The sequence below is a fragment of the Melanostigma gelatinosum genome (assembly GCF_949748355.1).
Source record: "Melanostigma gelatinosum genome assembly, chromosome: 5".
Classification (NCBI taxonomy): domain Eukaryota; kingdom Metazoa; phylum Chordata; class Actinopteri; order Perciformes; family Zoarcidae; genus Melanostigma; species Melanostigma gelatinosum.
Genome location: NC_136638.1, coordinates 17,187,534 through 17,204,851, shown reverse-complemented (window position 1 = coordinate 17,204,851; position 17,318 = coordinate 17,187,534). Strand labels below are relative to the sequence as shown.

Genomic DNA, 17,318 nt, shown 5'->3' with positions numbered 1-17,318 from the left:
AATGGGCCATTCTGCAGGAGAAGTACTTTTACTTTTGATGATCACGATGCAAATATGTACTTACGTAAGAGTATGAATGCAGGACTTTTACTTGTAACTGAGCATTTCTACAGTATACATACAGTACAAATAAAAGAGAATTATTCCACCACTGAAACATTGCAGCAAAAATAATTATTGTAACGTTATTATCAAGCATTTTAGCTGCAGGCTCCACGAAGGACATTTGCATAGTTGAGTGATGTAAATGACTTCTCTCTCCACCCATTGAAAGAGGGAGCGAATTAGAAGTCAAATTCGAAAAAAGAGGGGGAGTCTGTAATGAAACCAGAGAAAGAATACAAGCGTGGACACTCCCGAGGACCAGCAGGAAACCCACACGGGAACGAAAGGAAGCAGAGCGAGAGGACCCGGTTTCGTTCTGCCTCACAAGAACGACCGTTTTTAAATCCTGAACTTTTTTCACTCAGTTGAGCAACAAAAACATTTCCAGCATTTTCTTTCCTCTCTGAAAAGACGCACAACTGAAGTAAGTAAATGGGTTTTCCTTGAGATGTTCACTAAGCTGCTGCTGTTAGTGCGGATAGTAAGCCTCAGCATAACGTGTGTAAACTGAAGCGGCAGGACGGACCGGCTGCAGATACACGTGGCATGAAACTGAAACTTTTACGTGACGTAACAAAAGTCTGCCTTAAGCCTGCGAATATGCGTCGTGGGGGAAACGTTTGTCCATCACATTTTCTCAGAACCCAAGGTGACAGCTTTTCTTTGGCATATTTTGTCCAAAACCCAAATATGTTAAAGTAACAGTGATCTAAACAATGAAAAGCAACAACTCCGCACATTAGAGGAAGCTTGTTTAGTGGCCTTTTTATTTACTTCTCACGTGACTTCATTAATCAATTATTAGAATCGTTGGCAGTTCATTTTATGTTGAATCGTTGAATCATCCAGCACTATGAATCACTTTTGCCACATGTTCATGACGATGGTTTCACGCCTCGTTCTGCCTCCTTCACCTGTAGGCAGGTGTGGTAGGCTGTATAGGAACCAGGGGGTATCCATCACTTTTGGGGTTCTTTCTTGTGCGTCACAATTCCGACGTTTTGAACCCCGCGGTTCCGGTAACCGGACCCCGCGCTGAGGTCATGCCCGCGGAGAGACAGCTGCTCGCCGGCTGGGCAGCCTCGGGGCTTGCGTTTCTTGGACTCCTCGGGGAACAGAGGCTCCTAGAGTGCGTGGTTTATTGTCTTGGGAACTTGTGAGGATAAAGAGTTTGCCCTGCGGTCCTTTATGTCCGGCAGAGGTTGATAAACACGGCTGGTCAAGGTCAGAAACATCCCCGCGGGGAGAAAAGAGCAGGGCTGGATGGGAGCATCAACACAAAGACTTGAAAGGAAGCAGGACATGTGATGATTGAAATATGTCATGGCCAACTCACTTTATAATACAGAAGCTTCAGTATTGTTTTGTTATATAATCCAAGATATGATATAATAGCTGCCACTATAAATACCAAAACTCTACATGGCGTAACAGTGGAGTTAGTCATGGCAACATTGCATCAGCTGCTGGTGCGCAGGTATTTCAGGATATTCCTTATATGGTGTTCGGCTCAGATCAGACTTCACCTGCTACACACACACACACACCCACTTCGCAGTGTTGCGAGAAGTGGTCACAACTGCCTGCCAGGCCTAGAGAGGCTTTGCCTTTTTGTATTCCGGCTTGTCTGCCTGTCTTTGGTTGTGTGTTAACGTTCCCGGCTCACAACACCAGGGCACTCCAAACAGGCGGGAAACAGAGAGAAATAATGTGTGGTAGCCAGAGGTGGAGGCGGCACATCAAATGGTTGAACTGGCAATACCTTTGTGTCTTGTGGTTTTATAACCTGACACCAAACACACACTGACACCTTTTTTGTTGCAGACCTTTCTTCTACACCATTTGACTCCCGAGCAACGAGTGTGTATTCATTGTGTGGAGCAGTCACAGCGCTGCAAATCCAATCCATGTGACAGCCGCCTCTATACTTAAACCTTCAACAGACTGTGGATGTTCACGTTTGAAAGACTCGTCTGTCCGTCAGTTCTGCCGCATTGACACATAAACAATAATAAAATAAGGGAAGAAAGGGACTGCATTAGTGTGTTTGTCAGACTGGGGGGGGGGGGGGGTATGGAGACAGGTTGACAGGACTGCACACACATTTAAGATTAAAGATATTCAATCAGGGTTTCAGGATCAGTTTACCGCACTTTTTGCATCTTATTGCATCATCTTTGCTCTTTGCATTTTTATGCTATCATTAGCAGCAGTTGCTTTCTGAGTCATAAAACACGAACAGACAAATGCTCCGACAGAGAAATAGGTTGGAATTTTAATTTGTGTCACTTGACGGTAGGAGTTGGTGGAAAATGTCCCTAATACATCCTCCCCAAACTGAAAATTCACAAGTAAAGGTCATGTGTTAACGTCAACAATTCACTGGTGTTCTGTGACTCATTTTGAAGACTCTGATCTTGATATAAGTTTATGGATGTGAGAGGGGTAATGATGGTGTCGTAGTTCATCAAGCGTCTCTACAGATGATGCAATACAGTATCTGAGGAGGAAAATGTCAGCAAGACTCACAATCATATCCATCTTATCGATAATGAGATTGATTTCCAATAGAGCTGCAATGATTAGTCAATGAAACGATGGGTTGATCAACAGAAAATTATTGTGCAACTATTTCAAGAATCAAATCTTTGTTTCAGTCATTTTTTCAGCAAATATGACGACAGGTGGACAGTGCCAGCTTCTCTATTGTGCGAATTAGCTGCTTTTCTTGGTGTTACGTTGCAGTAAATTGAAAATTGGTCGGACAAAACAAGACATTTGATGAAGTCACGTTTTCTTTAATGTTTTACAGGCTAAAAAATTGAAGGAGAAGATTAAACAACGACAGAAACGATCCCTACTTGTCCTTATCCGTTAGTCTCCCACCTGATTGAGACCATAGGCAACAAGTTGGTGGTTTAATTAACAGATTTATTTGTGGATTACACATTTACATGACTGAGTGAATGAGTGCCGTCTCACTCTGTCACCTCATTGTTGGGAGTTGGGGAGTTGAGTGTGTGTGTGTGTGCTGAAGGGGTTTTCAGCCTGTGGTGTCAATTACACAGAAATCCCCCTTTTTAAACTCTCCTTCCAGCACAAAGGCAGTTCAGTGGACGATGGATAATCGCATTACATGAACGCCTCGCCAGCACATACGCAGACTCACGGACACACACAGACAAATCTGTCCCAGTAGATCCTCTCGTCTTCTCCCATACAAACACACGCTCGCTCACATGCTGAAGAGGTGCCCTCATTAGGAGCTGCTGAAAGGCTTTTCTGTTTGAGACCTTGACTTGCAGCCCCCCCCCCCCCCCCCGCCACCCCCACCCGCGTCTCTTCAAATCAAGTGGCTGAGACCGTTTCCTCTCTCTGTTCTTTTCCACTTCTCTGGTTCTCCGCCAAATTGAATAGCTGGTTATATTTGGCTCTTTATGTCTTGCTTAGATGTGAATGTGTGTGCCATCCTGTCAGGGCGGTCATGACTGATTCTGTTGGTCACTAAAGTCCCAGGTTACATCGACCAATGACCTGTCCTGTGTGTGTGTGTGTGTGGGTGTGTGTGTGTGTAAGTGTGTAAGTGTGTGTGAGTGTGTGTACTTTCCAGGCGGTCATGACTAACCCGACTTTATTTGGTCAGTCACGTCATGAGTTTGAGTATTCTATGCGTGCTGTTTGTTTACATGAAAGCTGCATCACCACTCACCTTTAACCCATTAATTCCAGTTAGAGAAACCCCCAAACTAAACTGTGGTTACATGCGGTGGAAAGACTCCTTGACTCCGACTTTCGGATGGAAATGTCACCCTTTTAAGATGCTATCCCTATTTCCAGGACAAACGCAGTAACATGGAGCGCTCAGCATTGTTTCCTCCAGTCAAAATCAAGGGTTAAATAGTGGCTCTGTAGACAGCACAGTGGGAGGATATCTGAGGACAATGTGTCAGGTACCCAACTGGGATTTACAAAACAATGACTGGTCAAAAGGGTTCATTAAGCAAAAATGTCCTGTCTCGAAGGGGCTCCATCAGGTCTCCCCAGTGAAGTAAACCGAATGAAACATCACAGATTTTCTATTTTGTGGAAGTCAATAAAGAGAAAGAAAATGCCCTTTTGTAAATCTCTGCTCTATTCTGGTGATCAGTATGTAAAAACATCTGGCCCACACAACTCCTTCAAGCTTTTAAAGGGATCGGTAGTCATGAATGATCTCATGCTTATTTAGTTTCATGCTTATTTTATTGCATCATTGGATGTGTTTTGTGCCATTTGTATTGGAGCTGCAACAATTGGTCAATCGACAAAAAACATGATAATTGAATAATAGTTCAAGCATGTACGTATAAGCAAAATTAGAGATTTTAATTCAGCTTCTGAAAAGTGAAAATTTGCGTGTTTTCTTACTCTTCTATGATAGTAAAATAAATGTATTTGTGTTTTTGACTGATGATTGAACAAAACAAGACATTTGGAAGACGTCATCTTGAGCACTGGGAACTTGTGATGAACATTTTACACAATTAACAAACACGAATTGATTCATCAAGAAAATGAGTGGAAAATGTATCAATAAGGAAAGTAACCCTTAGCTTCAGTCCTAGTTAGCATATATTCTTATGTTGAGTTTTGTGCTGTTTTTTAATATTTCTTCTTCTTGCGTTTTGTCCATTTGTATAACTGCTGATCTAGGGACAGGCATTGCATTGAAGTGTAGGCTATTAGACATGCTGTTGTATGTGGCAGGTACCCACTAACATGGCCTTACATCTCAAAATACATCTCAAATGTTGGAAAATAAATTCAATTTCTCCTCCATCCCAGAGCAGCAGCGATGGCGCCCTCTCTCCTCCAGGCCTACAGGAGGCGCTGGTGGATGGCCGTGACGGCGGTGATTGAAAATCTGCTGTGCTCGGCGGTGCTGCTGGGCTGGGGCTCCCTGCTCATCATGCTGAAAAGGGAAGGCTTCTACTCCCACCTGTGCTCAGGTAAAATCAGAACCGTTTCCATCACATGACCCTAATATTTGTTGGTTTGTTTCCCTATAACAGCTCCAAACTTAACGTTGTATTATCACCTTGATACTTCATTATTTCTCGTACTTCTATGAGAATTGTCTCCAGGTATGATTTAAACTGAAGACATATTTCAGACATCTGATACAGAACATAAAGCATTATTTTGGGTTTCAGCTTCAAAATAACACAGAGGAACGCTATATTCTCTATATCAATGATCAGTGCATGTTGACAGTCATTTATTTGCGGCATTAAGATCCCAAATCCTAAATTGGTCAATTTCTCTTGTAGGAGTTTTGAGACACTTTGTTTTGCTGGGGTCTAACTGACCTGAAAACCTGCAACCCAAAGAAGTATATGGTTGTTCAGAGATACCCCATAGAACTTTTTAAAACATCAGATTTTGTGTAACACCTGAGATCTATGCATATGTCTGTAATTTGACAACTTTATCAAATGGGCCTCGTATATGTGACAAAGGAAAGGCTTATTACATTAGTATTTCTATTCACATTGTTTTAAAAAAAAAAATCATAAGAAAAGACAAAAGAATGGTTCTTTTTGCAACCATCGTTAATATGTCTTACACACACTGTACTTACAGTAGGGTCTGTGTAATCCTAAATAATGAGGTCGTAATTAATTGATTCATTGATTGCATCAGATTGCATATGTCTACAGGTTGTGACCAATTCTTTTTAGAGGCATGAAAGAGACATTTAAGAGAACATTTGGAAAAAGAAGAAGGAGAATCTGGTCCCTGCTCGCTTTCCTCTTAAACATCTCTTGACCCAAGACTCCAAATGTTTTGACTGTCCCTCTCCTCTCTTCCCTCTCCACACACAGGGAATAAGTCTGTGATCGTGCCTTTGGGCAACTCCTCCAGCGGCAACTCCTCCAGCGGCGAGTTGGAGTGGCTCAGCTGCGTGGATCAGGAAGAGATGCTGAATCTGGGCTTCACCATCGGGTCCTTCTTGCTCAGCGCCACCACCCTGCCACTCGGTATCCTGATGGACAGGTTTGGGCCTCGCCCAATCCGCCTGATGGGCAGGTAATGGTTTTAAAACAGCTACCTGTGCATGTCTGCTGGGTGTTTAAGTGACCTTTTATGTTCAGTGTAATTCACAAAAACCTACATCTCTTAACCTTCTGGACCCAAATTTCATTTTTGAAAACTTGTTTGCTTTGTCATTTGGAGGTTTGAATTCTTCACATTGTCTTCATACGTGTCATGATGGTGAGGATTTGTAGGGAAAGTAAGTTCCTTAAGTTAAACTAAGGTAATTACGGTTATAATAAAAGAACAAAATGCAGACAGTTACATTCCCGCGGTCTATTGCTGTGAATAATACATGTAGGTGGGGCAGTAGAGTGCGTGTGCACATACCATAGTAAGCTAAGTATTTGAGTTTGGGTGTGGACTGCCAGTAGTATCTTCTCAGACATGCACCCACACAGAGAAATGTAAAAAACCTGTGTGTGTGTGTACACACACACACACACACACACACACACACACTTTTTCTCCTTCTCATTCACAGTTTCAGCAGCTATGACATTGAGCAGCCCGACACTTTGATAATACGATGAAAGCGGATAATAAATGGAGGATGACAAGTTTATCTGTAGCTGAAGGCTGTTAAACCACAGACGGTTTCAGTCTTGGGCAGATAACCAACGGCTTGACTGTTGTTTTGTGAGACATACTTTCGATGTTAGCAGTTGTCCTGTGGCATTTCTATCATGTCCCTCTGGGAGTTCCTATCTGTGTTACATATAAATGTGACTGTCAGTCTGCGAAGAAAATATACAGAATGCAAACATTTGAAATGTCCTTGTTCTTCTGTTACAGTTCGTGTTTCAGCCTGTCCTGTGTTATTATGGCCATGTCTGCCTACGACCCTCATAGTGAGTACAAACACGAACACTAAAACATGTGCTGGATGTCAATGAATCTGTGGTATGAGAGATCTCTACATGTGTTCCAGTTATCTTGTGTGTGTATATATACACACATTTTTCAGGGGATGCGCAATAAATGGCAACATACATATAATGTAAATATGTTGCCATGTACACACATTGTTAAAACACAGTGGCTCAGCTGGTAATAAATACACACCAGGAAATGCCTGTGTGCTACCAAAAAATGCAATCTTTTATTTCCTGTCGCCTGTTTATTGAGCGCTTGTACCAAGTGCTAATTCCACTTTATAAGGGCCTTAATATCCTGCAAACACACATCATCTAGCAGCATCGGACACCCCCCAGCCCCACACATCTTTTTTTCAACTTATTATTCATTTTGTTTTAATTGCTCATTGCAGTCTGCACAAATCAACTCACAAATGTAGGTGTACAAACATCACAGAAACAAACAAAACCACAATAAAAGAAGATTTAAAAACAGAATAAATTCATAATTACGCCTCTCAGATGTCAGCGGTGGGGTAACTGAACCAACATGTTTGGTCTTACCCTGTTCATGACAATCAGCCTCTCGCCTCATCTTCGAGTGAAATCGCTAAAAAATAGTCAAAACTTTTGGTGGACGAGGTGGAAGACGCGTCCTCCAGTCTTATTCTGAGAGAGTTGATTTAGGCTCCAACTCTTCTGTGTTTATGTTTTTCTCTGCAGATCTGTCAGCACTTATTTTCTTGGCTCTCTCCCTGAATGGCTTTGGAGGCATCTGCCTGACCTTCACCTCGCTCACGGTGAGACACACAAGCTTCAGGAAGCAGAAAAATACAGATTATCACTTCCCAATGGAGGAGAATATACATGAATATGACGCTGATATATCGACACATCATATCTCCTGGTTCACTTAGACATCTGGGGTCAAACAGTTGATCCGCTTTGATTATTACGATGGTTGGTTGTTGCTCACAAACAGACACAGTGTTCAGGAAAAGCTCCAGCTTTTGATTCATAACAAGTGGTGTCGTTGTTTTTTTCCCCTCTCTGTGCCAGTTCTCATTGCTTGGGTGGATGAGGTCCTCTCCACCTGCATGTTGTTACGAACGTCTTTACATAAGACCTGTTCTGACCTGGTAGAGAACGAAAGAAATGACAATGTTTTGCGACCTTTGTTTGTTTGTTTGTTTTTATGAAAACCACAACTTGGATTACACAGTCATGTAATGCTTCCGAGGCTGTCTTTGCTTTCACACTATGTGCTGTATGTTTGTCTCTAACCGCCTCCAAAGTGTTGTCAGTGGGACTATTTGTCGTGTATTTAAAGTTGTCAAAAGAAAGCCATGACACAACAACAGGGCCAGTTGTTTAAGCTGCAACCTTTTTTTTCTCCCAGCTCTGAAAGACTCTACTGTGGCTACATAACTCACACTCTGAGGAAGTACATATGTAGGGTTTGTGTTCCTGGAACAAATGAGCAGAACCCTTTTTCTTTTGGTAGCTGAGAGGCTCAGCGTGGCCGGGGCCTCTATTTGTGTCAGCTGAGGAAACAGAGTGTGCTGTGACTGGGAGCTGTGTTTGTTTACTCTCACGTCAGGCATGTGTGTCTGCTCGTGATGTGTCAGCTGGCACCAACGTTATGATGCTTGTTTTATTGTTGCTGCTGCCTCCTGTGTCATGGCAAGTATTTCAGGTTTGTGTGCGTGCGTGAAAGTGAACAGTGTTTCCGTCAGAGCTGCACGTGGTTTGTCCCAGATGGAAAGTCTCCCGTTTGTGTTTACACCAATAGCGAACAGCAGTTGACCACACACCCTCTCCCCAAGGCCCGGCCCACTCACCTCTATTTGAAACACTCACGGCCGCTCGTCCTCGTGTCTCTGCTGTTTCCTCTCACTTCCTTCCCTTTTCCCCTTTTTTCTCGTCCTCCCATCTTCCCGCTCTCTCCTGTTTCTCTGTTCTGACCAGCGGTCAGCAGAAAATCAATGCAGAACCTTTTCAACTCTGCCCGACTGTGCACACATGTGGATGTACACGTGTCCATGGTTATGTACACACAGGGAGACGAAGATGAAACAAATGTTTGGATAATAAAGCTGAGTGTACAGATGACCCTCTCTTATGATCTTGGCCCTGTATAGCGACTGCAGCCCGACTGTAGAAAAGAAAAGCTGAGAAAACCTGTCTCAAATGAAATAGATATTCTGCACTTTAACAGCCAACTGTGCCTGTATATGTCTCACTGAAAACTGCTGACAATGTGTATAAATAGCAGGCGTCACTGTTTAGGAGGAAACGACAAAATAACCTTTTTCATCCATCCATGTCCATTTGTTTAAGGTGTTTTTTTTTGCACAATCACACAAATTATCTTCATTTTCAAGGAGCTATATATGAAATTCGGAGCATATCTATCAGTTAGGGATTGACTCCGCACGGCTCTCAGCATAGCAACGGCTGAGCTGGCAACTGACAGTGATAAGTGCAAACAATGGCAACGGAGCTGAACGAGCTAAGAGTGGTAAATTAGGGGGGAACCGGAGGAGGGTCGGTACGATTTCATGACTGCCGACGTAATCGGCGGCAATCGCCGTGTGAATGCAGCGCAAATGTCAAATGTATTCCCAAATTTACCAAACATACCAAATATGTCTGGCTGAACGTGTATAAGACATCTCGAAGAGCCGCAAGAATTAGTTGATTAATCAATTAGTCGATCGAGAAAAGATTATCGCCAAGTGGTTCGCAAAATCCTCCAAAGGTTTGATTGATACCAATACTTTTCTTAAGCAAGCGCCAAAGGACACACCCAATGTGGTAATGTAAAGACACATCTATCATTTTTGTTATCAATCATAATGATTATCAGCAATGCACGGTTGAGTCATGGTAGCAGCAACATGGAAACTGTTTGGCCAATAACACACTCTCACACAGGAAGGCACTGTACTCTTTCTACTCGATGAATCACTCACAAACACAAGATTATTATTACACTTACACTTGAGTAACGTTCCCGTCCCTCCCTCCTCCTCTCTGTCCCCGTCTGGCCTTCATGTGTCTCTCCTTCTATGTCTAACTGGGTTTTGTGTACCAGCATTGACTGACCTCCACATTGTTGTTGTGAACAGCACAAGGACTGAGAGACTCATTGCCTCCTGATGTAAATCATGTGCTTGAGAGCAATAACTCTGTTGTTGTTGAAGGAAGGAACACTTGTCCTTCTGTAGTCCATTTCACATAACCCCCCCTGATAGCCCCTGAGTGTCTCTCACAGGATTTTATACGATCACATTTGGCAGTTCATGATATACAGGAACAAAATATAAGTTCACATTATCTGGTGGGGTGGAAATCATAATATAAAACCTTTAAACAAAAAGAAGATTTAGATTTTGCTGATGAAGCGATCTACCTGTTTTAACAAAGTAGGTAAATCCCCCTTGACCTGAAGACACTATTTGCACCCGTGTGTGGAAGCTTGTGTCTGCTCCACAGAGAGGAGGCCAGAGCACACGCCCGGCTGCTGTTCACAGTGGACACGCTGCGATAATAACTACCGAAACTGGTTTACAATTAAAAGGATTTTAATCCCACTGATGCAAGTAGGATTACAGTCAAATACACTACTTCTATGAAATAATACAATGTTAACCCACTTTGGAAAAAACTCTCCTCTGGTCCCATGAGACACAGCCGTCCCTGGGAACCACACGCTAAGAGAAAGAGAAAAACACTTCCTATTCCCGCCCTCATATCCGTCTGTCCCTGAGTTCTTTAACACATTCAATGACTGTCAGTTATTGCTTAACCCCTTCTATGATAAACATTCCATACAATAGATAAGACTTTGCAACTTTGGCAAAAGCTACATGTCTCAAATTCTACTTCTAGCTACTAATCCTAAAACACTTTATGCTTATCTTCATTATGCATTTCCAAAACACTTATGATTATCACTAATTATGAATTCTCAAATATGAATCATTGAACACTTTTATTATAACGACTAAACACAGTTCTACGCTCAAATTTCTTACACGTGTTGTGTGCACATTAACTGTGTGTACAGTAATAATACGTCAAGTCATGTCGCAAACAAGAGCATCAAATTGGCCGAAAAATGTAAATTCCGCAGAAGGAGCCAGTAATTTACAGCAAAGACAAGAGGCCAAAGGACTGTGGGTTTTATTTCAAGGAGTCATTCAGCACCAGTTCAGCTGAACTATTTATTTTGTGGACAAAATAACATGTTGAAGATTAAAAACCTTTAAATGTGTAGTTTGTGACGGTTTTACTGCAGGGGTTCAAAGAATGATTGTTATAATTAGCTCTGTCATAGCTCCTCTTCTTTCTTCACTTACAATATCAAAAACTGATTTGCATGAAAAACATTTGACTTCATTCATCTTTTACTCGTTAACCTGTGCCAACAGACCCTCGTAGTTTACCAGCAGCATACAACCTTCAGGGCGTCCTGTTTCCAGTCACCACCGGTAATGGTGCATGTTAACTATGCACGGGATGGCTTTAGGCGTGTGAGTCACACAATGAAGGAATGAGGACTTGCCCTCATTGCCCTTCGATAGCGCTGTGGCATGTCTACCATGCCGTTACTCGCTGCGTTAATACGAGAGCTGTCAGTCTGCCACATGGTAACTTTGGTCTCAGCACACAGAGAGAGGCTCCGCTTCATTTAAAGTTGCTCAACAAATAGAGGCCACCACAGGGAATAGGGGATGACTCTTTGAAACACGAAGAAACCTCAAAAGCAAAAGCCACACGATTTGACTTGAGGCTTCCACAGACGGCGGTTGAACCGCCGCCTTTACATTCGACTGGTTTTTTTGTGTGTTGTATAAGTATAGTGCAGCTGGACATGAGCACTGTGCCAACGCTGTGAGGAATAAAGGTTTGACAAATCTATGAAGAGCGAGAAAGGGCGGCAGAGCCTTGACATGGCGAGAAGAAGCCGGTGCTAATCAGCTGTGGTTTAGTGTTTCCTGCTGGGATCTCCACAGAGAGACGGGCTGCAGCTGTGGCTTGGGGAGATCAGTCAAACTCAAAATATTGTTCCTCTCTCTACCTCTCTCTTTCCTCATTTCTATCCTTGCTTGTTTTTATTCACCATCATCCTTCTTTCTCCCTCCTATGTTCCCATTTGTTCAATATTCTTATATTAATTAAAAGGGGTCGCTCTTGGCGACAAACCCACAGATAATTCTTTTTTGACTCTCCCCCTCAGCTCAACAAGACTTTATTGCCGCTTTCCCGTCATTGTTTGTTTCAACCCCAACTGTGCTACCTATCCAGCATCAAACGGCAAAGTTAGCAGCAAACTGGTAATCATACTAGAGCATTTAGCAGCTAAGGAGCCAGAAATGTCCCTCAGTAGTAGGTAGGACCAAAAGGAGATTGAGCAATGGGCTTATGTTCATCAGGTGGCCCCAAACACGACTCTAATCAAACGCTGACATCCATATCTGCTGAATTTGTAAATTCAAGTGGTCTGAAACCTGTGCATGCAGGTTGAAGGACCTTTTAATGGACACTGTTATAGCACTTTTTACAATCCCCTTTTCAATTTAGCGAGGTTTTAAGGTGTAATTGTCACCAGCCCACATGCTTTCACCTCTACACGCCCATCTACACGCCCATCTACACACGCATCTACACGCCCATCTACACGCGCATCTACACGCCCATCTACACGCCCATCTACACGCCCATCTACACGCCCATCTACACGCGCATCTACACGCCCATCTACACGCGCATCTACACGCCCATCTACACGCCCATCTACACGCCCATCTACACGCCCATCTACACGCCCATCTACACGCCCATCTACACGCCCATCTACACGCGCATCTACACGCCCATCTACACGCCCATCTACACGCGCATCTACACGCCCATCTACACGCCCATCTACACGCCCATCTACACACGCATCTACACGCCCATCTACACGCCCATCTACACGCCCATCTACACGCCCATCTACACGCGCATCTACACGCCCATCTACACGCCCATCTACACGCCCATCTACACGCCCATCTACACGCCCATCTACACGCCCATCTACACGCGCATCTACACGCCCATCTACACGCCCATCTACACGCCCATCTACACGCCCATCTACACGCGCATCTACACGCCCATCTACACGCGCATCTACACGCCCATCTACACGCGCATCTACACGCCCATCTACACGCCCATCTACACGCCCATCTACACGCCCATCTACACGCCCATCTACACGCCCATCTACACGCGCATCTACACGCGCATCTACACGCCCATCTACACGCCCATCTACACGCCCATCTACACGCGCATCTACACGCCCATCTACACGCCCATCTACACGCCCATCTACACGCGCATCTACACGCCCATCGTTCTTCCTGGTAACCTAATGGTCAAAATGCATAATCATATACCTGCTATACGCCTCTTTTCACACGTTTTCTGTCCGAATCTTAAGTCTGTCCGAGAAAGTCAAACATCATCTTGAAAGAATCAATAAATGTCTGAATTGGTGGGTTTCATGGTTTTCAACAAGTGCGTCATTGTCACCTTGAGTTGACATCATTCGGTCCAGCCTCAGTGAGGAAACGTTGGGTGGAAAAAGAAACTCTGACCCCACACGGTGACCTCTGACCCAGCAGGGTGATTAGGTGATGCCAGCAGAAGTTTGGAAAACCGTGGTCAGCGCTGAGAGAGAATACTGAGCTTGTCATGCAGCACACCTAAAATCCCACCCATGTGATTTTATAATCGTGATTGACCCATTTAACACACTGGCTGCACAATAGGTCATTGTTATGTTCGCTAAGCGTCTTACTGCTGTAAATAGGTCGACCTAATATATGATGTGTTAGTGCCTGGTGCCCACCACCTTGTTCCCTTTGCCGTGTGTCATGCGTGCCCCCACGCCAGGTCCATTGAGCCCTCTGAAGTTCATCGAGAGCTGGCTATAGATTGGCTTGCACATTTTTAATCCTAACTCAGAAGAATGTGTTGAAAAAGCCAGAATAAAGACGGTGGACGTGTGTCAAAGTGTAGCTTAGTCTGCGTTTGAATTATGGGGCCAGGATGCAAACTGGGTCATGACTTTGTTTCTTGTTTCCTCATGACATGGAAACTAATATTTTTTTAATGAGTCTGCTCTGTGGGGAGAGAGGAGTGTGGCTGGGTGCAAACTACAGAGGAAGGAAGTTCACGGTGTCATTACAGAGGAACTGGAGTTTTGGTTCATCATGCTCGCACAAAGCAGCTGTCTGCCATCTGCTGGTCACAATAACATCTGCATCTAGATAAAAAACACGACATACGAGCGTAATGTACATCACATGGCTGAGGTCAAGGTGAACATGTTTGATTAGTGTAAGGACTGATGTATATTGTATCTTCTCCTCCGACCCTGCAGCTCCCCAACATGTTTGGTGCTCTGACCTCCACCATCATGTCTCTGATGATTGGCTCCTACGCCTCCTCTGCTGTCACCTTCCCTGGAGTCAAGGTAAATGAAAAAGGTTAAGTTGACAGAAATAGACACGGTTTTCTCAAATAAAGCTTATGATTATATATCCTTTGTACCACATTATGGAGCTTTCGGAATACAAACAATGTTATGGGGAAAATCAGACAGCGTTATTGGATGTTTTTAGACAAAAATAACATCATTGTGCCAATGAGGTTTTAACATCCGAAGTGGCAGGATCAAGTGATGGATGGTTTTCAGTGTAGCCACAGGGTGAGAGCTAAAACAAGTATGTTTCAAATCCCTTTGCATTTGAACTTTACAGCTGCTCAAATGAATATTTTTGTATTAACAACAGACCAAATAATCATGTGAAAGTGGTCTCTTGTAGTGATGAACCCACAGGGAATAATCCTCTGACTGACGTTCCCCCTTTTGATTGTTTTAGTGTCTTCCAGCTAATTAACCATGTGTGCTACATTCACACATTCACGATAACTTAACGAGGTGGTGGTATGCCGGTGTTGTGTTAACAACTTCTTCTGTTGCCCCCCAGTGGCCAAAAACATCGCTGGCTACCATTTTAAAAGGACGAGTTGCTTCAAAAGTAAAACAAGCCTCTTGCTCCCCCTCTCTCTTCTCCCCAGCTGATCTACGATGCAGGTGTGTCCTTCCAAGTGATCATGTGGATGTGGACAGGTCTCGCTGGGTTTGTCTTTCTCAACTGCTTCCTCAACTGGCCCACTGAAGGCTTCCCAACGCCTGACGAGGTAGACTACAGGTCAGTGTGTCCGCCGGTCTGTCGCCCCATCTCTTTCCCAGAGACACCAAACTCATACCATCGTTGCTCCACTCCATCCTCAACGTGTGTGTTTATACATGACAGTAAGATCATCACGCTGCCAGAGCTGCCTTCATCTGACGAGAAGGCCGACGGAGAGCCACTGAGCCAGAAAAATGGAGACATCCGACGCTCCGCAGAGAAACTTCCTCATGGATCCGACTCTGCGCCCAGTAAGTCAACAAACACTCTCGCATCCGTTATGCGCTCAGCCATTTACTTTGTACCGCCGCCTCACGCTGCATTCGGCTTGTGTGCGCAAAACTATTCTGAATTCTTCCATACGTCAACAGGGTGGGACCAATTCAACCAAGATATTGTTGTTTTAAATATATTTCTTTAAAGGGCTTGAAGAAATAAAATGAGGAATTTACAAGAAAGTAATAGAAACATTTAGTTTTCCAGATGTTCTTCCTAACTATCCTGTGAATCAGCTTGTGACCGCTGAGATATATCTTTTTGCTTCTGAAGATACATCTGAGTGGTCACAATAAGGAAAGGGGTTCTCATACTGTGTGACACAACAGTAAGAAATCACCTTTCGTAAGCTGCTCTCCTATGTATGTAAAAATAAATAAATGCACTTGCGTTGAAAAACCGTCTCCTCTTCTCAGATGCTATTCCCTTCAGACGGTCCGTATTCTCTCCCATCTTCCTGTGGAGTCTGGTCACGATGGGGATGTCCCAGTTGAGGATCATCTTCTTCATGGGGGCGATGAACAAGATGCTGGAGTTTATGGTCACCCGCGGTGTTGAGCATCGTGAGTGTCAAAGCATAGTGTCATTTTTTTTCCGTTATCAAGAGCATCTAAAAGTTACTGACAGAGATGGTCTTTGTTTTTATATTTCAGCATCCGAGCAACTGGTGCTTGAGGCACAAAAGAAAGGTGAGGAACGCTCTAGCTCTAAATGTATATACTTTATGTCACGTTTCTGGTATGTCTTTTCATTTTCTTTCAACTTTATTTGATTTAATGGCTTCTCCTTCAGTGAGTTTCTACTCGTCCATCTTCGGCACGCTGCAGCTGCTGTGCCTGGTCACGTGTCCTCTGATTGGCTACATCATGGACTGGAAGATGAAGGAGTGTGAAGAGGAGAAGACTGTCGGCCCAGAGCAGAGGTACATACAGTGTGTCATAGCTGATTAAAAAGCAGTAGAATCAACAATAATGATAAAATTGTGGTTGTAAGAAAAGAGTATTCTAAATACAGACATACACATGAATGTTGGACGGTGTCGTTATAATACTACTAATACTAAAACCCCTCTGCGTCTGTGTCCCAGCAAGCAGACCACTGTACCCAAAAGAGACCGTAGGATCCAGAAAGTGACCAACGCCATGAGGGCCTTCATTCTCACCAACGTGCTGCTGCTCGCTTTCGGATGCTGCTGCCTCATAGACTGCCTGCCTCTACAGGTAGTGCGCACACACAAACGCATGTTAGGACAGCGAGAGAACAAGGAAACAAGTCAAGAACAAGGTCCATTGATTGTGTTTGTTTTCTCTCCCCTCAGATCTTGACCTTCATCCTCCACACTATGGTCCGAGGCTTCATCCACTCCTGCTGCGGAGGCCTTTATGCTGCTGTGTGAGTGCTGCACTGCGAATTCATCCCCTGCATCATCTGACGCTCTGTTTAACAAACTCACATCTTAGAGGAAATATGGAAAACATAACCGGAGGGATCTAACTTTTTAAGTTTCCCACTTAAATTACAAAGGAAACGTTAAAGTGGCATCATGATTGGATATATTTTGAACAAAGTACAAATACAGAGTTTTGTTACATTTCCCTCTCTAATCTGGGGCTCTGTCAGTAACCACCTGTATCTCTCTGACAGCTACCCGTCCAACCACTTTGGCACTCTGACGGGCCTCCAGTCCATGATCAGCGCTGTGATCGCTCTGCTGCAGCAGCCGCTCTTCATCGCCATGGTG

At 43.8% G+C, this 17,318-nt stretch overlaps 1 protein-coding gene across 1 annotated transcript in view; it reads left to right on the top strand.

Annotated features, from left to right (window-relative positions):
- Positions 1–382: 382 nt before the first annotated feature.
- The window catches only part of slc43a1a (solute carrier family 43 member 1a), an 18,810-nt gene continuing 1,874 nt past the window's right edge, over positions 383–17,318 (top strand). Inside the window, exons 1-14 of the mRNA XM_079268269.1 lie at positions 383–529; positions 4,930–5,093; positions 5,970–6,174; positions 6,976–7,031; positions 7,761–7,837; positions 14,485–14,577; positions 15,186–15,319; positions 15,425–15,552; positions 15,994–16,140; positions 16,231–16,266; positions 16,370–16,499; positions 16,665–16,797; positions 16,896–16,969; positions 17,222–17,318. The exon at positions 17,222–17,318 is cut by the window's right edge and continues 27 nt beyond it. Of these exons, the coding sequence (XP_079124395.1) occupies positions 4,940–5,093; positions 5,970–6,174; positions 6,976–7,031; positions 7,761–7,837; positions 14,485–14,577; positions 15,186–15,319; positions 15,425–15,552; positions 15,994–16,140; positions 16,231–16,266; positions 16,370–16,499; positions 16,665–16,797; positions 16,896–16,969; positions 17,222–17,318 (1,464 nt within the window). The 5' untranslated portion in view covers positions 383–529; positions 4,930–4,939. The remainder of the gene's footprint in view (positions 530–4,929; positions 5,094–5,969; positions 6,175–6,975; positions 7,032–7,760; positions 7,838–14,484; positions 14,578–15,185; positions 15,320–15,424; positions 15,553–15,993; positions 16,141–16,230; positions 16,267–16,369; positions 16,500–16,664; positions 16,798–16,895; positions 16,970–17,221) is intronic.